Raw genomic sequence first — 23,644 nt, 5'->3', positions numbered from 1 at the left:
TAATCTTTCTCTTCTTTTGGGTTGGTGATCTCTTAGTTGGAGGTTGTAGATCTCCCCCTTCTGGAATTACTTTTCACTCAGTTGCTGCTGGTTCAGCACAACTGCTGAGTTGAATTCATTACTTTTTTTCCTTATCTTGGGAGTTCTACCAGATGTCTTGATGGCTTATAAATTCTGCATTCTTTGTGACCAGTCTCAGTCGGCACCCTTTTTCTCAAGCTTTGTTAACCTCCCCCTCAGTCTCAGATCATTGAAGCATATCAAGCCCTAAACTTTAACAAGGTAATTCTGCAAACATGTAATTTGTTTTTCTAACACATAGATATCACTTAGAGCTTGCTTGTTAGCTGCTATCTGTTTCACAAATGAAATCTCCCTTGTTGACTGGACTCGAAAGTATACAAAGATCAAACATGAAAGAACATCCTTTAAGAAAATTTTTACATATTCCACATTTGCAACACTCCTGTGTGCAGTTCTGGGCACCACAATATAAAAATGACATTAAGCTATTCTAGGAGGCCCAAAGGAGGACAAGGAGGATAGTGAAGGGACTGGAGAGGAAGCTGTATGAGGAGTGGCTGAGGTCACTTTTTCTGTTCAGCTTGGAGGACACTGAGGGGAGACCTCATTGCAGTTTACAATTTCCTCATGAGGGAAAGTAGGTCATGCACTGATCTCTTCTCTACAGTGTTCAGTGACAAGACTCGAGGGAATGGCCTGAGGTTGTGTCAGAAAAGGTTCAGGTTGTATATCAGGAAAAGGTTTTCCAACCACAGGGTGGCTGGGCACTGGAACAGGCTCTCCCGGGAACTGGTCATAACACCAAGCCTAACCAGAGTTCAAGAAGCACTAGAACAATGCACTCAGGCACATAGTGTAACTTTTGGGATGTCCTGTGCAGGAGATGGACTCGATGACCCTTACGGGTCCCTTCCAACTCGGGACATTCCGCACCTCTCCGAACGCGGCCGCCAGCGACGGCAACCCGCGAAGCCTCGTGGGAGTCGTGACTGCGCATGCTCGAGAAGCCCCGCCCCTGCTCTCTCCTCGACGCTGATTGGTCGGAGGGCGCGCGCCGCGGCCGGTAGCGGGAGCGCCCCGCCCCTCGGCGTTGGCGTGCGGTTGCCGTGGCAACCAGGGGCCGACGGCTCGCGCGGGCCGGGGCTGAGGGGAGAGCGGGGCCGGGCGGGGTCGCGTTCCTGCCGGGAGGGAGCCTGGAGCACATCCCGGCCCGTGCCCGCCGTCAGAACCGCCTTCCCATCCCACCGGCCCTGCTGGGAGGCGGTTGGTGGCGGGGCGGCGGGACGGGCAGGGCGGTGGGCAGTCGCACGGCTGTAGGTAGGAAGGAGCTGGGGGACCGAGGGCGGGAGACCTGCCCGGCTTTCTCCCGCTTATTCTGCTGGGTTTGGAAGAAGATCTGAAAAGGGGCTCTGAAAGTTATTTTTATCTAAAAAGCAAGAAACTCACAGCAGAAAAACAGGCGACCCACAATGTCCTTTCAGGTCTCCTTCATCCCCACCTTTTAAAATCAAAGTTAAAAGCAAATCCTGTTGCGATAAAGGAGAGCTACTGAGCTTCAGATTTGTTTCGTAAGAAAGGAAGTTTCTTCTGCCTTCGCAGCCTCGATCTTGGCTTTTCTTGTTTCTCCTAATTGTAATGCTGGCAAGGAGGATTCTCTGTGCGAGGTTTAGCACTGGGACGCTTTTTGCTGTCTCCTCAGTTTTCTGATACACTGTTGTGGGGCTTTTGTGTATCAGCTAGAATAGATAATATACATTGGTATATGTACTGGCTGAATAGGTGACCTTTCTGTTCTGAGTCATTAAGTTATATCTGTTAGGGTATCTTTATCCCCGGATCGTTTATGCATCCCATTCAATACTAGCCACTTACCTTCTTCTCTCTCCCCCATTCCCTCATTTATAAGCTCACTTATATGAGCCAGAGTTTGAAAAAAAATGGTATTGTTGTGAGAGCCTCTATAATATGCCTTAGTGGGAAAAACTCAAAAGTTTTTAACTGTGCAGAAGATGCCGTTGTGCACGTGACAAAAGTGCTGTGCAGATATATAAAGAGCACTGTAGCTTAATGCCACCTCCCACAGCCTGTAAAACCTGTTACGGAGTGTCCTGTATTTTCTAATTTATAATCAGGTTATGAACTTCCATTAACTAGTTAATATGTGTGAGAATTATACCTGCTGTGGAGCATTGTGCTCATATTTCTACAAGAAAAAGATGAAAGCCAGGATACAACCTTCTTAAGCAAACTGAAACAACAAATCAAATAGAAAAAATATTTTAAATGTTAATGAATACACCAAAAACTCGATAAAATGTCAGCAATAAAAGAGGTAGATTTTTATAGACCATATAGTATCACTGTAAATGAAAAGGGTATGGTGAGGATATGTCAGATTTCAAGTACACATGTAAGCTTTGTTGAAGTTCTGGGAGACAAGTAGTATAACATTTTCCTTTTTTTTGTTTTTTAAGGCATTCTATAATACTACTTAGAAGAGCACGTGGAATAAACTATTAAAAGAAGCAGTAGAGCAGCTTGACCTATTACAGAACCATGGTTCAACTAACAATGGACCTAATTGCTAAAAATGCCAGTCACAAGAATCGTAGTGAAGAGGACTTTGGACAATATCTGCAAAAAATAACTCATCTGAATTTGTCAGATAAAAATATCGATTCAATTGTAAGATTTATTTTTCATTATTCCTTTTAAACTGGCTACTCTAATGTTTTGTAGTTACCGTTATGATGAAGTGTTCATAGTTGGCGAGACAAACAAGGAAAGCCAAGTTTTACAGAGTTGTTAACTCACAGCACAATCTTTTCAATCTATCTGTGATTTATTCCTTAAATTGCAGAGGAAGTCTGAGAAAGGAAAGGAGAGTTCAGGAACAGGAAATAACCCGAGTGAGGTTAACAAATTTGGACTGGTGTAGTGGCTTTTTCAAATTAGTCAGGTTAAAAATACACTTTTTTTTAAAAAAATTGCTCCTTGGGGCTTACTCATTTAGAGAATAATCCATGAGTTTTTTATTTCGAAGACTAAACCTGCAAATTTAACCCTGTCCTCCTTCCTCTGAGTTTAACAGTAGGAAATGTATACAGGTTTCAGTAAGTTCTGAGTTAATTCAGATTCCCTCAAGATACTGAGTAAATTTTGAAACTGCTGAGCCCTGCACAAGTGCATTGTTGCATGTGGTGGATTTCTGCTCTAAAAGTGTGATTTCAGTCAAGAAGAAATCGCTTGTTCTGTGTGAACAGATCCAGGCAAGCAAATGGGTTTATTCAGCCCACTCCTAGGAACATGTGCAGCCATAGCAAGTTACTAATTGGATCAGTCCGTTTGATGAGGTCTGGTTCATCAGCTGCCACAGCGAAGTTTTACAGAAACCTTCATAAGGAGTGGCCTTTCCCGCGTTTAATAGGAATATATTCAAAGAAACTCAACATTTGAGTGCAAACCTGAGTTCAGAAGTACATTAAAATAGATTCAAGTGCAAGGTTGTGTATAAACCAGTAATTCTTTGCCAAGAACTGGTTTCCAGTTACATCAGTGTGGTTTAATGGAGACAGCTACACTAAAAACTGTGCTTTTCTGGAATCCATCTGATGAAGGCAGGGAAGGGAATGAAGTCACACTGGATGTGGTGTATCTGCTGGTTATGCCTGTAGTTATCAACTTCTGTATGACCAAATAGTAATGACAGATTTCAGTCTTTAATCTGATGATAACTGACAATATAGAATAACTCCATTGTTCTAGGAAAAAATAATTTTAAGAAATGTTTGCTAAAGGTGAAAATTTATTAATCATGCAGCAGAATTTAAGTATAAGAACAATGAATAGCTTCCAGAAGCAGGCAGTGAGTGAACATTAAGTAGCATGTTATTGTTTATTTCAGGGTGACCTCTCTTTCTGTAAAAATCTGAGAGTTCTGTATTTATATGATAACCAAATCAACCAAATCCAGAACTTGGACTTTGCTTCAAATATAACACACCTTTACCTTCAGAACAATCGTATTTCAAGTATAGAAAATCTCTCATCACTGAAAAAACTTGAAAAACTGTAAGTTGAAAATAATGTATTTATTTTACTAGTAAAAGGAATAGTTATGACACTTAAGAAATTTTTTTAATTGTGTCGCCATTAAGGTCCTTTCAGCTCCTAAATTTTGCTTTTCAAATAGAAGTAATTGCTTGTTATTTTTTGATGAGATGTTCTGTGATAAAAGTAATGACATATCATCTTGACATCTATTTAAATTATTTTATTCTTTCAGTCATATAATAATAATAATAGTAATAATAGCAGTAGATAAAACTGCAAAAAGCTCTCGAATCAGTTAAGTGTACAATCTACTTGTATGCTGGGTTATTTACTTTTTCTATCATAATTTCCAAGTGTTATTCAATAATGCTTGAAAAATATTTTTCTTTATATACTGAAGCCTTGTGTTTGCTCTTACTTTCAAAGGACATTAAGTCTATTTTGTGTTCTATTCTGTAGATATTTGGGAGGCAACTGTATCACTGTAGTTGAGGGTTTGGATAAAGTAGGAGAACTAAGGGAGCTACACATTGAAAGTCAACATCTCCCTCTTGGTGAAAAGCTTCTGTTTGATCCAGTATCTCTTAACTCCCTGGCAGTAAGTATATTTTGAGAATTTCAGTGAGCCAGTTATCAAGTGATTAGTATTTTTACGAGAAATGGTTAGGACTTGATCACTCTGTGTTTTCCTTCTTTGCCAACTGGTGTCATTCTTTCAAATTCTACCAAGGGACTCCCACCCTAATTCTCATTTAAACGAGGAGTCCAGCAAATTCTACTTCATCTTTTTTTTTTATTATGAAGGATGAAAATGAGAATAAAGAGAGAGAGGAATTAAGGAAGTGTGTGGATGCCCTATACCAACAGAATGTGAATAAACTAAAAACAGGGTTGGAATTTTTCACTCTTAGTTTTCTTACTCTGTTTCACTTGTAGTGAATTAGTTTGTTGCTATTTCACTGATTTGATTGTTATTTATTGCCTTTTGTGTTTCTGTAGAAAATGGAATGGAAAAAAAAGGCACGAACAGCTTTTTTTTCCCCTGGATATTAAGAATAACACAATCAAAACCATTCAGTTTTAGTTCTGCAGTTCTTCTGTGTTGTGTTATATCAAGATTTCAGGAAATCTTTTTGAAGTTGTCTTTCAACATGTTAATTGCTCAGAAAACATAAAACATATAGTTGAAAAGGTTAAAAAGTAGGCTTTATTTGCTAATGGATGTAGTCCTGTACTAAAAAAATTCCTCTTGCTGTATCTCCCATAGTGTAGCCAGGGTTTGATGAGCCTTTTTTCGTGAAGATGAAAAACTCACTAAAAAGTGAGTTCTTTTGTTCACATGTATATCATAAATATTTAACCTAGCTCTATTTTTTTCCTGTTTTGAGGTTAAGTAATTCAAGACATGTATTGCTGGTTTTCTTTAATAGAAATGAGTCATTACTGTGAGAGCATTTGTACTTTGTTCCCTCTATATTGGAGAAATTATCAAAGTAAAGGGAAGTTTTATAGCTATAATCTTCCCAGGATAATAATGTATAATAAACTCTTCATGTGTTTTTCAGCAGCCTGGCCTAGATTTTGTTCTTCGTGGCTTTTATTTAAGGCCTTTTGAAGTGGGGTTTGTTTTTTTTAAGGAACACTTTGCATTCTTGACGATGTAACATCTTTGTGGAAGCTAAATGTAAAAATATTCTATTTTATCCTCCAAGTGCTAAGTGTTTGGAGCCTTTTTAAGACATCACGTTTTACTTCTTATTCATCTGTTTCTGGCTCTTTTAATGGCGTCAGAGATGAAAGAGATAAAAACATGAGGCCGTATAGCTCTCTGTGTACCACAGGCAAATGTTTTGATGATGACAATGTCATGAATCTGACTGAGAAGATTAAGTTTATGAACCTGGCTTATCAGGATGATACTGGTAATTTCTGTCTGCAATGTAGATCTTGGTCAAATTTTTGAAGGGAGTTAGTTTTCCTGTATCAACTGCTGAAATGGAGATTTTCCAACTAATGGTAAGTCCTATACCTTGTATAATTCTAAACTCACTGGATTAGGTGTCCCTTTTCATTTTCTAGAGATATAAACTTCTTCTTTTTATGTGGAACTACATTAGTATTTCCCGAGATAAACACCCGAAACACATTTAGCTTTTTATCTAAAATGTAAAGATCTCCATAACTATTGTCTGTTACAAATAGCAAAGTGCAGCATGTGACTCAGTACTGCTCCAGAGAAGGGGTAAGGAGCAGACGTATGGATACTGAGAGGTTTGTAGGATCAGGCATGAAAGAAGAACGCTGTAGTCCAGCTGTTGAATGAGACTATGTGGGTATCACATATGGGCTTCAGCTCTGCAGATGCAATCTTTGGGCCCACAGTATAAGAACATGGACCTGCTGCAGCAAGGCCAGAGAGGGCCACAAAGAGGATCAGAGGGCTGGAGCACCTCTCCTGTGAAGACAGGCTGAGAGCGTTGGGGTTGTTCAGCCTGGAGAAGAGAAGGTTCCAGGGACACCTTATACCAGCATTCTAGTACCTAAAGGAGGTTCATAAGAAAGCTGGAGAGGCACTTTTTGCAAGGGTGTGTTGTGATAGGACACAGGGTAATAGCCTGAAACTGATCAAGGGCAGGTTTAGATTAGCTGTTAGGAAGAAATTCTTTGTGAGGCTGGTGAGACACTGGAACAAATTGCCCAGAGAAGCTGTGGATGACCCATTCCTGGCAGTGTTCAAGGCCAGGTTGGATGGGCATTGGGCAACCTGGTCTAGTGGAAGGTGTCTCTGCTTATGGCAGGGGGATGGAACTAGATGATCTTTAAGATGATCTTCCAGCCCAAGCCATCCTATGATTCTATAAAAAGGCAGTCAGTTTCAATGTATGTTTCATACTTCAAAAGTAGAGTTAGTAGCACTTGCAGAACTCCGTAAAGCATTTGAACATGTTTAAAGAAAAACAAAAATTCTGTATTTACTAAGAATTCCTGAAATAATTGAGAAACAATCTTACTTTGGTTTCACTTCCAAAGCAGAATAAATTACATTTTAGGACAAGATGGAAAGCCAACATAAAACAGTCTGTATAGTATGTGGAGGTGGTATTTGCATGTTTCTTCTTCATATGTTTGTTCATCTTTTAAGATAATTTTCTGTAATAGTTTACAACTTGAAGCATACATGGCATGAAAAAAATACTTCTTTTTCTGCTTTTCTTCCTTCAGAAATCTTTGTCTGTATTGAATATCAGCAATAACAACATTGATGAATTAGAAGAGCTGGCAGTTTTGGAAAATCTTTCTTATCTTAAAGCAGTCTACAATCGACTTAAACATATGAAGGTATTAAAATAAATATTTGTTGTATTAAGTATGGGTGATAAGAAATTAGTCACATTCATCTTTATCACCAAATTTATGAGTAAAAAGAAATTTTACTTCTGCTGTTACTAAATCTCTGGATTGTCAAGCATGCTGTCTTTTCTCATATAGAAATATTACTGAGATTAAAAATGGAGAAGCATTTATCTAGGACGTCAAAAATTCTATTTTTATTAATCAATACTGAAATTAATGGGCTTAAATGGTAACCCAAATCACCAAGACAAAGTCTTGCTTAAAATAAACTCTTTCATTTCTGGTTTGCATATACATTTTATTTCCTTAGTAAACTTAACTTTCATTGGTTAGTAATTATTAGAATAACTATTCTTACTACTTCTTAGAACACAATATATTTTTAACAGATTGTTGAGAGAATTTGGCAGTTCTCTTTACTAATGAGGAGATTGCAGTATTTTGTGTGCATAACCTATTAGTTATATAGATGAATATATTTTCTTTGGACTCTTCATTTTTTTACACTTTAATATTAAAAAATGTTGAATGATGTCCTTCTTTTTTACTTGAGGACTATTAATGCTTTGTATTTCAAGTCCTGGATGTCAGTTGTGATTGAATTTATATCAAAATACAATTCACGTAGGCTTTAGCTGAAGAATTAAAATCACATTGAATATGTTGGTTACATCAAAATAGCAGAAAGCTTTTTCAAATAGGCAATCTCCCCAAAGCTTCCCTTTTTAAAAGGAATCCATTTCTAAATAAAACATATTACAGAGATTTTTATATTGGCTCTTTCTTTCTTATAAATAAAATATACTTCTGTTGTGATGATCTTAAAAAAAAATTGTCATAGCCAAAGAACCAATTATTTTTAAGAATTAGGATGCCAGTTTGAGACAGCATTTTCAGTATCTCAGAGGAAAAAACAGAATCCTCTGAAACAGAATAAGGAGAGGACAAAAAGACTGCATTATTCAGTAACTGTGTATATATTATTTATTCATTATTAAACTTGATTATGTAATCATCAGGAAAACCAGAATTATATTTACCCAAATAATGTAGATTTCTATGCTGCATGGTCACAATGTTTGAAAAATTATGCAATTAGCATTTGAGTTTGCTGCTGCTGTCCATTACATTCAGATTAAGCTCTGGTATATTTTGAAAGTGACTGTTCTTCGTGTTTTCTAAACAATCTCCCAATTGTTTAAAATATATAATTGTTTGAAATGTATGGAACAGGGAAGGTGTTTCTATTCGTATCTTTGCAGACCTGTAAAAGTAATGAACATATCAAATATGTTTAATATACAGTGTAATGCAGGTGGATATCCAGCTTTCCAGCTACAATTACTGAGTTTTAAGGGATTACATTTTGGTAGGCTCTACTTATCACTGATATAAATTCTTAAATAAATAAGAACCAAACTGTTGAAAAATGGAGTAAGCCATACAAAGTGTTTTTTAAAAAGTCAGTTTTAACTCTGTGTAAAAGGCTTTAGCTCACAGCAGACATCAAGTAGGAGAACAATCTTATACAGCCGCTGACTGTTCAAAAAAAATAGCTGAGGGAAGTTTTGAGTATGTTTCAACTTTTTTGCATCCCTGAATTTCATGATTGCATGGCATACATTATTCTACAGCTGTGAAAGCTGCAAGGATTTTAGGAATATACAGTTCTATACACTTAACTGGTTCTGCTGGCTGAACTTGTTACGCACAGCAAAGGCTCTTTCATTCCCACACAAGCTGCCTCCATTCTCCTCCCTCTTGCCCCTCTGTTATCAAAACTCTGATGTATACCTCTTTTTCATGCCGAAAGCACTATGTCCCTCTTTTACCATTCTTTCTTTCCCATCACTGCCATCAAGAACTTCCCCAGGAATATCTGGCATTGATCAGAGATTGTGGCAGTGCTGCATGACAGGGAAGTGTCGGAGAGCTCTGTACCCAGCTGTGCTTCACCCGGTGGGAAGAGAGACTGTAGAGGAGCTGTGTCTGAGCAGGTCTGGTGAACTGCAGGAATAACATGGAATCTTTGTGAAAGATGAAAATATGAAAGGCATGAGAAATTTATGATATGCAATCTTATGTAGACTTTTCTCAGTTTTGTGTATTTTATATAATTATTTAATATTTAAACATTTCTCTCAGTTTTTTCACTTTATTATGAAAACCCATTTTCCTTTGCTTTGCAACTATGCCACCTTGATTTCAGCACAGTTGGAAATTAGGACTAGTAAATTCAAGCACTTAAGGTTGTGGCTAATTCAGGGCTTTGTTAGCATAACTAACAGACATCAAGGCATATGACCTTGTTTCACTTGACTGAAGTTTATATAATGCAGTCTGAACAGTAGACAGAAGAAAATCAAGTAATTTTTCTTAATTCATGCAAAATAACTATGATGCAAATAACCAGATGCAAAAGATATGTTGTAGGTCAGTTCTCAAGAACATAATTGATTTTAATAGAATTGGCTTTTCTTTGTTTTCTGTTGCTTGCTACTTCATTTATTCATCCTACTGAGGTTCTGGTTTGCTTTAGTCAGGATCACAAGGTCTTCTAGACTGCAGTGTATTTGGGTTGGAATTAAGGAAATTTTTAAAAAACACTATGTCTATTAAAAAACCCCCCACAACTATTCCTTTTTACAAAAAGCCAGCATATTATTTATTTATTAAGTTCATTAGATTTTGGAAGATTATGACTTGTGTGAGTGTTTGGATAGGTAGAAAAAATATAGCTAGAAATACCTGTAAAAATCTGTATTTCCCAAGTCTTTAATTTATTCAACCTCTGCCCAGTATTGATTATGACAAGAGGATATCATGAAAGATGAATTCATTCGCTTCAGAATTGAGTCAGGAACAAGAGAAAAATTATAGATTTTCTCAAATAGATTATGACAGGTAATCAAACTGGTGACAAATTGCTGTCTGTAGATGTAGCTGGGGCAGTTGGATTAGATGTTTCCGATAAAAACTGGAGCATACTGGTCAAATACCAATTCTTAAATGGCCACCGTTAATTGGTAAGAAAGTTATTGCCAGCACTCCAGCTGCCTACTCAGGCACTTGCCCTTCCCCCTCCCCACCCTCCCCGATGGAATATAGTTTGCTCGTCAGTATTTTGTAGCAGACCTCAAAGTGATAGCATGACATGATCATTTATCAAACGGAGCCTGCCCAGAAGAGTGTCTGGTCCCTTTAGTACAGCTTATTGAAAGGCTGGGAAGTGAAAGCACTTTGTTAGAGACAGGAAGGCAATGAACAACTAGAGCGTATCGAAAGGGTAATCATATTTCAGCACAGGATTAGTGTGCTCTTAGATAAACATACATTGGAGTAAGCATGTTCTGGGTCATTTATCAAGTAAGTAACAGCTAACAAAAATCTACAGGACTCTGTGTACATTCATCAAAGTTAAACTGTATACATTTTATTTCAGTAATAGACAACTTTGTGTTGCAAAACTATTTCTAGGAAAAATTCTTTCTAGTGAAATCTAGAACACATTACAGGCTTCAATTATAGTGTCTGAATGCTTAGGTAAGAATAAATAAGTATACTTGCTAAATGATTTTTCTTTTATAATAATTCTAGCCTAAAATATTTTGCTTGTGATTAAGTGTTAGCACCTAAACTATGGGGGTTGTCATGTTGCTGTTCGGATACATGCTGATTAAGCTTTGCTGCGTAACATTACAAGAATTATTAACATTTCTTTGTGTGCATTGGTCCTCAGAGTTTCTTGCATTGTTTTATCAGTCTTGATCCTCACAGAACCAGGCTTTTGCTCTCTGTTTTTCTAAGAAGACATTTTTATCACTGAATAACAAGAGATGATATCACCATCATCAGAGATATACCAAAAATTATATGATTTGGAGGTATGAAGCTGTGCTGCCACTTTCTCTTCCACATGATTTTTCTTAACATATATTATGTAACCCATAGAATATTTCCAAGAGGATTTTCTACCAAGGGAGATGAGCCAGCAAAAGCAGAATTCTCCCTGCTTGTGTTACCCAAGCAATTTTCTAAATTTGAAGGACCTAAGAGATACCTGCATTACTAGAGACTTCATTGTTGGCATCAAGCTACAAAATTTCACACACTTTGCAGTTTAGAATCTGTCACAGCATGATGAGTAGATTTTTCCAAATTATTACAACAGTAGAACATAAATTCTCTCTCCTCTTCTTTTTGTACAGATTGTCTTGAATCCCTCCATAAGCTTTTCATACATACAAGAAAAGCCTGTGAAGAATGGGAGTTAAATGAAATTTTGGAAAGAAAGTATTTCATAAAGTAGGGTGTCTGAGTAGAAAGGACCAATCTGCTAAACTTTGCATATTTTTACCTTGAATTTATTGTATTTAAAAGACAGAATAGTTTCATCTAGGTCATGCTGTCCCTGGGTAACAGGCAGAAATACAGATGGAGCAAGGTATATTTCACTAATTTCACTGTTTAGGCCAATACTATAACTGACCACCCACAATTAGGTAGGGAGAGATTACTCTTTCTCCTGTAAAATACAGTTCTACATATATATAAAGAGAGAGGCAATCCACTCTGGATAGTGTGGTTTTTAGCTTTTTTTTCAGTCTGTCCTTTATAAAGTATTTATTGTGCCACACGCTGATATTCTAAGGGCTCTGTAAGACCTTGGTGATGCATTAACAGACATTACATATCATACAATTGTTTTCATTGGTACTTCCTAGGCTTTAGGTGCTTATAAGTGAGATTGAAGTGGTAATTTTCCAAAGCTGGCGTTACTGTATCCTTAAAAATGCAGTGTCTTCCAACTGCATCACCGGTTCTTCTGTGCAGTTTTGATATATTCAGGGGATGCTGTGGACCAATCTGCTTGAAAATGCACATTCTTAATGTGAATAGTCTCGTTGAAGTTATTTCTGTGTGCAGGATTTGGGCCTGGCTGAACGAATCACTGTTGAATTTTATTCTGGAGGGGGAAACATAATCACAATGTTCTGTTGTTGTTTCAATTGCAGGATTTGGAGGTTGTATTAAAAAAATGGACAAAGCTACACAGAATAGATCTTACGGGAAACCCCATCTGCCAAAAACCAAAGTACAGGGACAGGATTATAGTACAATCACAGACTTTAGGTAAAAAATTAAATCAACAGCCCACCCATAACCCCCACTCTTTTAGAAAATAACTGAAAAATTAATTGTTCTTGGGTAGCACTATGTATGTAAACACAGTTACTGCTATAGATATGTGTCAAATCATAAATTTTTAATTTATATACAAAGCTAAAACTGCTTATGTAATCAGCTTCACAAGCCATCTTGTTTGGCTTTTGGTATTAGTAGTAGTAATCATTTGTTTTGTAATAGATGATTGGTGAGACTGTTACAAGACAATTTTTGTGTTCGTATTCCAGATGTTGTGAAACTGATTTTCAAAGATCAGTTTAATCCATTCCCCTATCAATGTGTAGTAGTTGCTAAAGTGTTTTTGTTGTAGAGCGCCAGTTGTGCAGATCCCACCTTACTGTGTTTGAATTTGTCATATAACATTCATCCTTAAACTTATAAGCAGTTCACACTTATATTATGGGTGTTATTTGTTAATCTTAACCCTTATGGTGCAGTTTATATTATTATTTTGAGATAACTTTAGCATAAAAGGAAGAAAGTAATTCTTCTATATCTAAACAGTTGTACTGTAGAAATAAGTAAAAAAAAAACCCTCCTAATTTTTTACTTTTTTGGATAAATGTGGCAATTACGTTTAAAGTTGGAATTACGGAACTTGATTTTTCTCAGAGTACAAAGTATTGGCCATTAAGAAAAAGAAACAGCTTATCTGCACAATGAAAATAACAGTGCCTTAGGACAGTTCTAATGCAACCTAAATTTGTAGGCACCTGAGGTATTTCATTTGGGCTGACTCAAAAATGCAGATGCAACCAATGAATCATAGAGCAAAAGGTTTATGGCACCTAAGTGAGTAAAGTTAACCTTAGAGAGGAAAATCTGTGTGACTGTCTTCATGATCAGTAGAATCCCTTGATTGCTAAGACATGTAGTTTCCCTCTGAACCTGGATTTTTGCATCTATCTATACTGTATGTAAGAGCATATCCTTTCTTCAGAACTTTCTAGAAGTGTTGCATGTTAACCAAATATGAAACATGTGTATTTCCCTTGAAATTTATAAAAAAAGTAGTGTTTTTTTTTTGCAATTAAGACAAATCATTCTTGCAGCTTGAATATGAATATAAATCTTTATTGGTTATTTTTTTCTTTACCAAAATACTAGAAAAAGAAAAAAATATTTGAAGAGAATGAATATCGAGCCAATACACATTACATACAACTTTGTATAGCCATTTAGTTCACTTTGTATCACAGAAAATGTTCTCTTTTGCAGAATCCCTCGATGGGAAAGAAATTCAAGAAATGGAAAGACGTTTCTTAATGAATTGGAAAGCCTCCAGAGCTGCCAGGAAAAAAAGCAATGAAAGAATAATACATGAACATGCAGCCTATGTACAGTTTTGTAAGAAAAACAAATCAATTATTTCATGCTTATTTAAAATTTACAGAAATCATAAAATAGCAGCTAAAAATATATATACTAAGAATTGTATGTAAGGGACTTGTACCAATGATGAGTCCAAAAGACATGAATAGAAATTGAGCTTTTCCAATATAAAATTTAATTTTAGCACTAGTTCATGTGTTGGTTTTTTCCCTCACATCCCAAACTCCCAGAGTCATGGAAAGGAGTAGCTAGTACATTTTGAGTGTGTAAATATTCACATTTACTTCCCATGTTTAAAAAATGTTGGGCATTCTTGAATAAATATGCATGAAATTCATCAGACATTTAAAATATATTTGTTGATACTTACTTGATCTGTGTATATTGTCAGTCCTTTAAAGGCCTTCACAAGATACATGTAGCAGAAGTCCAAGTTTTAAACTTGGAAAGAAAAAAAAAATGTCTGGGAGGTAAAAAAGCCTTAAAGCCTTTTTGAAGTTTAAAGGCAACATGTTCTTCAAGTGGGAAAACAAATTAGTGTTGAAACTAAAATAAAACCTGAAATAAATGTTGAGGTTTTTTAAAAATGATGGGGAAGTGGTGGTTGTTACAGAGTTGACTGCAGGTTAAAACATAAATGACTTAACAGCATGTCTTGCCATCTTGCAGTATTTGGATACAGACATTTGACTTGAAATCAGTCAAAATGGTTTGGATTACCATATTTATAAAGTAAAATTGGTGGCAGTTACACTGTTGCTTTCAGAAGATAAATTAATATGTTATTTTGGAAGACATGAAGGCTGATTCTCTGCCTGCCAGCACCAGTCCTAAAATATTTAGTCTGCTCAGTGTTTGGAAGCCATATGTAAATGGCAATGGTTTTGAAATGGTCTTCTGAATAACTACTGATATAAGGAAGTGCTATGTAATTGAATTTACTCCCTTTCAAATAACTCTACCTGACTGGGAATACCTGTTTTAATATTCACCTTCATCAGTGTTTGAAGCACCTTCCATAATTCCATTCAAAGTTTTCCGTTCTCAATTATCAAATTTGAAGTATTTACCTTAAGGTTTATTACACTGTTTTCTATAACAAGATATATTGGAACCTCTGATCAATCACACTGAATATTAAATAGATATGGTTTGACTTGGGATATTGAATTAATCCTTTTTTCTTTCTATTTTCTGCAGCTGACTCTGAAACACCTTATCTCACTCTTCCTTTTCACGACAGTCACTCTGTGAAAAAAAAAGCAGATTTTTTAGATTTGTCTCACAAGCAGAAAGTTGCAAGAAAACCTCTGTCAGGAATCCGTGAAAGAAGTAGTCAGATGAAAACTCAGGTGTGTTCCTCAAATATCTTCCCTTTAGTTATGTTGGTTATTGCTTTTACAGCTCTTGCTGAATCAGTTGGAAAATGAGTACAGGAAGGTAGAGTTTAATATGAAATAATTTTTTTAAACACATTATATTTATTGTCTTTATTTCTTTAAAAGACAGGATAATACAATTCAGTTTCTGGTTATAAATCAGTAGACTAGCTAATAGTAGTAACTTTAATGTTACTAGTTTCTGTCATATGCATTTAACTATAATCATTTTCCACAAAGGTAAAATAATATCGAAGTTAATTCTCAGAAGTAAGTTAAGGTGTCAGCACCGTTGGCGAAGGGTGATCCTGTGCATGGAGTCATCTGCAGAAGGAGAAACAATATCTTTTCATCATTACAGCTTACTTCTAACAGCCATGCTCCAGTTTCACCTGTAGCAATAGTATAGTGAGGTATTTGGGACCTAATATCACTCCGTCCAGATTTTTAATGTTATTTTTAACCAAACGGTTTTATTATTTATCAGCTACACTAGCCAAAAAAAAAAAAAATTCATCATTTATACAATGCCATAGATAAAATAAATAAATACATGCAACTGACACAGGTATGCTTCTGTTACTAAATTAGTATATATAGTGTTCTATTTTATATTTACATCCAAGTTAGAATTTGTTAGTATGTTTGACAATTTACTGAGCAACATTTAATGCTATTTTATTCTTGACAATTTACCACTTTCCATTCCATCACTTTTGTTCCTTCTGATTATTTGTTCTGATTAAAATAGCTGCCTTTCCATTGAGAAGGGAAGAAGAATTGCAAATCATAAAGCTGCTCTCTTTCAAATAATAATCTTTGTTCATCACATGACAATGGATATATTCTGGCCTAAAAAAACCCTGAACTTGTCATATATGTGCCCATTCTCGAATTATTTCTTGCTGCGGAAAGCACAAAGCAGTGGAGCAGTTAAAAAGAAGAACTGCAGGAACAATGTACTAGTTATTATAAAAAGTAATAGTGTTAGTACTACTATAGTAGCACACTATTATTTTCCAGTGAATAGTCCAGGCTTCTGAAATTTAAAGGGATGCAGACTAATACTCCTGCCATATAAATATGTTTGGGGTTTTTTCAATTCTGTTGTAAGATGGGTTTGCTTGCATGCTCAGTGTTCTGTCAGCTTGCATGTCATCTTTATTAGCATCCTGTCTTTTGGGCCAGGCTGAGTAAAACTGTGCTTTCCATTTACCATTCCCCATAGTCCTAAAAAAGCATGGAATGTGCATGTACATCATCTTTTCTTCTATAAGACCTTCTGCTATTCCCTTGGAGACAAAGCATTCTGATTCTGCTGTACAATGTTAAAAAGCTGTCTGATTGTTGAGCTTCTTTGCTTGGCAAAAATTTTCTCAGTATGAAAAAGCTGGAATACATCCCGGCTCTGTTGAAATCCCTTTTGACCCTAGAAAGGCAAAGAGTGCATCTTCCATACTTGATTGAAATAAATGTCTTTATTTTTATTAATTTACATTTGTAAATTAAACAATTTGAGTGATTTTTTTTTTTTACTGTTATTCTAGAAGATTTTAGACTGTTTTTGCAGAAAGGTTTGAAGAAACTGCAGTCAGATGACGTGCATTTAATATTTTTAAAAAACTTTTAAGTGGGACTTTTATCTTAGATGCTGAAGGTTGCTGTACCTTACAATTTCATGTGTAATTACTAATCCTGAGATGTATTCTAATCTTGTTACTAAAAGAATTCCATAGAAACAAGAGAGTCTTGGGAGTTAAAGGTTTGTGAATTCTTTAGAATATTTATTGGGAAAATAAACCCAAAAGCTCAAAGAATAGAAATATTCATTCTCAGAGTTTGTGCAGATAGGAAAAAATGGTAAATCATAGTATTCCCTTGCCAGATCCAGTAATTAGGGATATACATGAATGTGCCCACAAGTAAAGGAAGGAAATTTTTTCAAACTGAACAAATACCTGTATTGTTTAATTGAAATTCAGTATTGAACCAAAGAAATTAGTGAATTTTAATCCTACCCTCTGTGTTAGTCAAATAAATTATTCCAACAGATGTTTCCTCTTTCCCTATACATACTAGGTGATGTTTGACCTTGGCAACTGAAAAACAGGCATTAAATACCTTTTTAACCTACATCTAAGATCCACTGAGGATTGCATACAGCTTGAACAATAAAAAAAGCCACTTATTACTAGATTACTGAAATATGTCATTTATCTTTCTTTTTTGATGATATAAAAACAATAGCAATTTTATATTGAATTTTAAGTTAGTTTTGGGCATTCAGAGAAAATTATGGATATTGGCAGGAAGTAATTAAAAGAAACCAAATCACTTAACTATTTTAAAGATACCTAATACCTTCCAATGGGATACACCATTATTAATTTTCCCTGAGTAGAGAAGTTGTTGAAATTTTGATGTTGTAAACCTAATCTGTTACCAGCAGTTTCTGCCCACATTGCCTTACTCATGGAATTAAATATTGTGGTAGGTATTTGTAGCAATTCAGAATGGGGTGGGAAAGTCACCTTTTGTCTCTCCAGCATATGTTATGGAATTAGCAATATGGAAATATCTTTAAATGATATAGTCAGCATGTAATAAATACTCTGGATTGTGCCAACTAATTATAAGCCGCTCTGCTGCCACCATGCACATCATGTATAGCTCAAGTTCTAGTCCGAAAGGAAGGAACTTGCAGTGAACAATGTCAGTTCTCCCTCTTCTTAGGCAGGTGCTTGTATAAACATTGTATTTAATTAGATAAATATTTATAAATGCCTTGAGTTGCAGTGATTTGTGTGGTCTGAAATCTACGCAGGATAATGTATATTTGATAACAGGTAGAAATCTGCATGTTCTGCATGTTTACTGGGCTTTTGTTTATATGAGTCCAACCAGCATTATAATACATAGAATTATTAAGGCCTATTATATGACAGGTTTTTGGGGAGAGATTATACTGAGACTATAATGATATATACCCAAAATATAAACTTTGCAATAATGGACTTCACATTACACAATATAGTTCTCTTTTTTGAGAGGGAGGTGGGGAAATACGTTACCTCTGGGTGACCTAATTCTTGTTCTCTTACTAAATATCAATTTCAGCAAACATCTGAAAATTCAAAAATAAAAAATACCCTCAGTCTTGGCTCCAGGAGAAGGAGAAATACGGATTTAAGATATAAACCAGTGCACCCTCGAGTTGGTTTTTGCAGCTGAAGAGCTTACAAGCACTCCAAATGTATTCAGAATTAGGTGCATTAAATACTTAGAGATACCAGCTGGAGCACTTTGCCAGAGCTGAGAGCATGTTTAGAACAGACACTGAGTGCCTTTTCCAGCAGCCCATCTCACTGCCTTTTCTTGGCGATGGTGTTGAAGGAAAAATGTAAACATCTTCTTAGTGAGGTCTAGAGAGTATCAATCAACATTTAGTGCTGAAGGCTGTGGAAGAGAAATGTAAGGAATTTACTTGCCGTTGAATTATTCAGCCATAACAGAGGATATCAAAGGAGTCACCACAATGCTAGATAAAGTGTAAGGATAAAGAGATAAAGTGAAGTTCTGAAATTAAATAGTGTTGCTGAAGCAGAGCTATAGGAATGAAGGTCAGGTATCAGCAATTTCTGGTTACTGTGGCCCATGCAAGGTCTCAGCAGGCAATTCAGCCAGTTTAGTGGTTGGTTCCCTTTTTTTTTTTTGTGGAGAATATGCACTGCCTGTAAAGGTGAGTGTAAGTACTTTTGCAGAGCCATAATTAACATTACAATAATCTATACCCTAGTGGTATTTTTGGTATCCATGTTTACAGCCTTGCTGAATATGGTGCTGGATGATTCTCCCCATCATTGCCATCATTCATACTCTGTTCAGTCGGAAGAATATAACTGTCATCACAAACATACAAGATGATATACAAATGGCATTGCCTTCTGCCTAAACTTCTTTCAGTAGTGGTAATTAAAAAAAACCAAAAAATCCCCAAAAAGAAGTAGGTCTAATATATGCCCAATCTGTAATATTTAATACTGCCATATCATCCAGTGTCCTAAAGGCAGTGACAAAAGGCATCCCTTTTTGCCCATGCCCTGCCTCCCCACTCCAGTTCTCTGTGCTGCTGGCTGTCCCCAAAGCTGAGAAGGAGTAGAGATCTAAACCACACTGGCAGGAACATGTGCACTGATAGACCTCTGTGCCCTTGAAAAGAGTAAATTCTTCTCAAACCATGGAGAGAGAGCACATCTGCTGGTGAGCAGATTGCCAGCTAGACCACATGTACTCCTACACGTCTGGCTGACCAGATAGAGCATAGACACATTCTTGACTGGCAATCTGGCAGGAACACATTTGCAATAGTCTGCTCCCTCTTCCAGGAGATACAGGCTGTTTCCTAGACATTTAGAAAACCAAATGGCACATGCGACTTGTCTGCCAGTAGGTGGTCAACAACCTACAAGGGCACATTTGGGGCTGCAGGCTGTCAGGTGCTCTCAAGAACATTGAAACCAGACTGTTTGAAATCTTCTCCATAAAAAACATGAATATTTAGAATGTTTTAGGTTGGAAGATCATCGAGTCCAACTGTAAGTCAGTAACATTTTAAACTGAATGCAGAATGAGAGAGGACTACTTAATGATTTTAGGGTGAGTTGTATCCTTTAACTGGCTCCATTTAAATTGTATCAGGAATGAAAAGCTATTTTAGGGTGGTAAACAAAGAGCAAAGTCAGATCTTTGCATATCTATTTTTCAGGTGTTACATGTTCACCCTAATAGATACTAGATAAATGAAACATTCAGGATGCGGTATTTATTTTTTTTTCATAGATTTTTGTTGTCAGTACTTTTAGACTACTGTTGAGATAAAACCTCAAAACCTCATAATGTTTTTGGTCTGCTGCATTAGCATTACACATTTTTTACTGTGTAATTAACTGGAAAAATTATAAAAATCACTTTAATAACACGAATATGAATCTAATTTAAAAAGTAAAGAAGTAATGCTGTGTTTTCACATTTTTAAAATACATATCTGCATGGGAGTTTTAAAAAGTAATTTGAGGTTAAAATAAAGACTGCTGCTTGAATAGGAATATATAAATAAATTCTGTAATTTCAATATAACTCTGTTGAAGTCAGTTTCAATAATCTAATTTACTGCAATGATATAAACACTGTTTCAATATTTGCCTTCCTGTATCCGGTCATACATTGTGTAGGCACACTCCCCTCTCTGAAAAGTTGAAAGCAGCTGCTTTAGCAAACCTGAGGTGAAAACACAGTCACTGTGCCTTCATCTAGCATGGTGAGCTACTACATTTTGGAGGACACCAAATGGACAACCACTAATTTTGGACAACCACTAATTCCTTAGTAGTAGCTATACCTCCTCAAATTCACTTCCAGCACCTTGGGATGTATCCCACCCAGTTGCAAAGACTTGGATATGTCAGATTTGCCTTAGTGGTTCTTAAATTGGTCATCATCTACTGTTGGTAGAATTTCTCCCCACCAAAAACTGTTCCTAGGACTTAAGAGGCCTACAGGCCTTACCAGTAAAGATTCTGATGCTTTTAGAGCTTCCACAGTACCGATGGTGTGTTAGAAGTACCAAAAGAAAAAAAGGACATCACTGCCCAAATACCTCCCCTTGATAATGCTCTTACCATAGTCAGAATATATGTAAACACACAGTGTTTGAGTTACTGATCTAAAGTTCATATTTGAACTTTTAAACCATAGCTGATGAAAAAATAATATTTTTTCTTAAATATCACATTAAAACCAGTGCAAGGTGTAAGTTAATATTTCTTTATATATGCAGGTATAAAGCAGTACACAGCACTGCCTGTGATACAGCTATAAAAGCCATGCAGTTCAAAAGTTCTGAGATAGGGGCAGACAGGGGAAAAAAGTAGCCAGAAAACTGTCAGTGATCAAGATGTGTCCATTGATTTTTCAGGATGAGGATTCAGATATGATCTGTTAATATGGGGTAGTATGTGACTGTATTCAGGCTGTAACTGGTAAAAGTAAGTGCATCTGAAAGGCTCTCTTCCCTGTTTTTCTTATGATTTTTTATCTTGGTGTGGTGTGCAAAGTAACTATCATGACTAACAGAGCTCTGAGGCAAAATGATTAATTATGTGAACATACGGTCACAAAATTATAAATGTTATATATTGTAACTGGAAGCAATACTTTTTTGCTAGGAAAAAAAAAACAGTGAAAATTTATTTTAAGTCACTTGGCCTTGAAGAATTCTAGGAATTCATTGTTAAAAAAGTTGTATTTGAACTTCACCTCTTCACTCAAACAACACTGTAACCAGAGACTACGGAAACGACTGACTACATCTTTCTGTTCTCTTAATTCTGAGCAGAATTAATTGCTGCATCAAAACCAAGATAAATCCAAGCCAGCTGTTTAATGATCCATGTAATAAACTAATACTTTAAATCAAAAAGAGTTTTGAATCAATAAGCTCTTCCTTTCTTGGAGAGTTAATATGTTAGACTACCATAGTAACCACTGATTACATGTCCAGTAAAGCTGGGTATAATCAGTTACACATAGTTTGTAGGAAAATGTTTTGGAATAAAAGACTGAATCTTATCTGATTTCATTTATATGAGAAATTGCTTTGATTATTTGTAAGTTTTTTTCCTTATGGGGCTTGAAAATTGAAAGTATTTGATACGCATTTATGTAGGAAAAAATGTTAATACCATTTTTGTCCATGAAAAAAGTCAGTTTTGTAATAAAGGAATGTACAATACCCCAAATGGACAGATTCTGTCAATTCAGAATATTCTGGCTCCAGGTTTGGCACTGAGAAGAAAAACAAAAGGGCTTTCACTGCAACAGCCAATAACCTTGCAATAGGTAAAGATCTTTTTTTCTCATCAGCAGGGTTTGATAACACTGCTTATACTTTTTTAGAAATATTGAGTGCTCCCGGGAAGTGTTAATGACAATGAGAGCAATAGGTGCTTTGGTGTGGATGTGACATGAAGATCTGACCTGTCTTCTCTGATCTCTCTGATGTAGGTTGAGGAGGAATCTGAAGTAACAGCAGAAGTAGTTTGAATTCTAAAAGCCAGAAGTTACAGGATGTGAAGATTTGGCCAATATTGATTTTTCTTTTTCCCCTCAAAGCTTACAAAGAAAGATACTGGTGTCTCTTTGGATATGTTATCTGTGCCTTTTTAATCTCAAAACCAGACAAAAATTAGTATGTTGAACTTAACACTGCTTTCTAAGAACATTCAGAAAAATAAGGGGACTACCTCTTTATTTAGAAGCAATGCTTTGTCTCAAAAGCATGTAAAAACATCAGCATGTGCTAGGCTAAACTGGTTGCCTAATTCTTAAACTTCCTCAAGAAATGAACTGGTTTTAGCCAGTGTCTTACCTAGTAGCTGCTTCTTTCCCTATATGATACTCAGCAATTGTGCAGACGCATGTTCACAGTAGAGTCATTAAGGTTGAAAAAGACCTCTACGATCATGCAGTCCAACTGTAAACCTAACACTGCCATATTCACCACTAAACCATGTCCCCAAGCACCACATCTACACATTTTTTAAACACTTCCAGGGATGGTGATTCCACCATTTCCCTGGGCAGCCTATTCCAATGCTTGACCACCCTTCCAGCAAAGAATTTTTTCTCAACACCCAATCTAAACCTCCCTGGTGCAACTTCAGGCGGTTTCCTCTTGTTCTGTCACTTGTTACTTCAGAGAAATGACCAGCCCCCACCTGTCTACAACCTCTTTTTGGGTGGTAAGGTTCCTGAGCCTCCTTTTCTCCAGATTAAATACCCTGAGCTCCCTTGGATGCTCCTCATCAGACTGGTGCTCCAGACCCTTCACCAGCTCCATTGCTGTCCTCTGGACATGATCCAACACCTCAATGTGTTTGTAAACTAAATACAAGGGCCCAAAACTGAACAAAGGATTTGAGGTGCGGCCTCTCCAGTGCCAAGTACGGGGAACAATCACTGCGCTGGTCCTGCTGGCCACACTATTCCTGATACAAGTCAGGATGCCATTGGCCTTCTTGGCACATGGCTGGATTATGTTCAGCCCACTGTCGACCAGGTTTTTTTCTAATGGACCGCTTTCCAGGCTCTCTTACCCCTGCCTGTAGTGCTGCCTGGGGTTACTGTGACCCAAATACAGGATCCAGCACTTGGCCTTGTTGAACCTCGTTCTATTGGTTTCTCACTTCAAGCAGAAAGAGGCTATTAGCACATGATTTTTGAGAAGATCTGTAGTCCTAAAAAATAATTTCCATCAT

The 23,644-nt window shown here is 36.4% G+C and overlaps 1 protein-coding gene across 3 annotated transcripts; it reads left to right on the top strand.

Annotated features, from left to right (window-relative positions):
• The first annotated feature begins 1,155 nt into the window (after positions 1 to 1,155).
• PPP1R42 (protein phosphatase 1 regulatory subunit 42) lies at positions 1,156 to 22,531 on the top strand. 3 transcript variants are annotated; one of them, XM_042036426.1, is made up of 10 exons: positions 1,156 to 1,341; positions 2,499 to 2,709; positions 3,929 to 4,095; positions 4,537 to 4,675; positions 6,022 to 6,093; positions 7,300 to 7,416; positions 12,447 to 12,564; positions 13,837 to 13,965; positions 15,151 to 15,302; positions 22,392 to 22,531. In XM_042036426.1, exons 2-10 carry the CDS (start codon positions 2,581 to 2,583, stop codon positions 22,428 to 22,430), a joined length of 1,062 nt encoding a protein of 353 aa, XP_041892360.1. In that variant the 5' UTR covers positions 1,156 to 1,341; positions 2,499 to 2,580; the 3' UTR covers positions 22,431 to 22,531. The 3 variants fall into 3 exon arrangements, with proteins under 3 accessions (XP_041892360.1, XP_041892361.1, XP_041892362.1); XM_042036428.1 differs by lacking the exon at positions 6,022 to 6,093 and having other exon boundaries at positions 1,159 to 1,341; XM_042036427.1 differs by lacking the exons at positions 6,022 to 6,093; positions 22,392 to 22,531 and having other exon boundaries at positions 1,157 to 1,341; positions 15,151 to 15,830.
• Positions 22,532 to 23,644: the final 1,113 nt, after the last annotated feature.

This window comes from Corvus kubaryi, unplaced genomic scaffold (genome assembly GCF_017639235.1).
Source record: "Corvus kubaryi isolate FWS band 111438036 unplaced genomic scaffold, C.kubaryi_AGA036_p1.0 37385, whole genome shotgun sequence".
Classification (NCBI taxonomy): Eukaryota; Metazoa; Chordata; class Aves; order Passeriformes; family Corvidae; genus Corvus; species Corvus kubaryi.
Note: the sequence above shows the minus strand (reverse complement) of the source record. Positions and strands in the feature narration are given on the sequence as shown.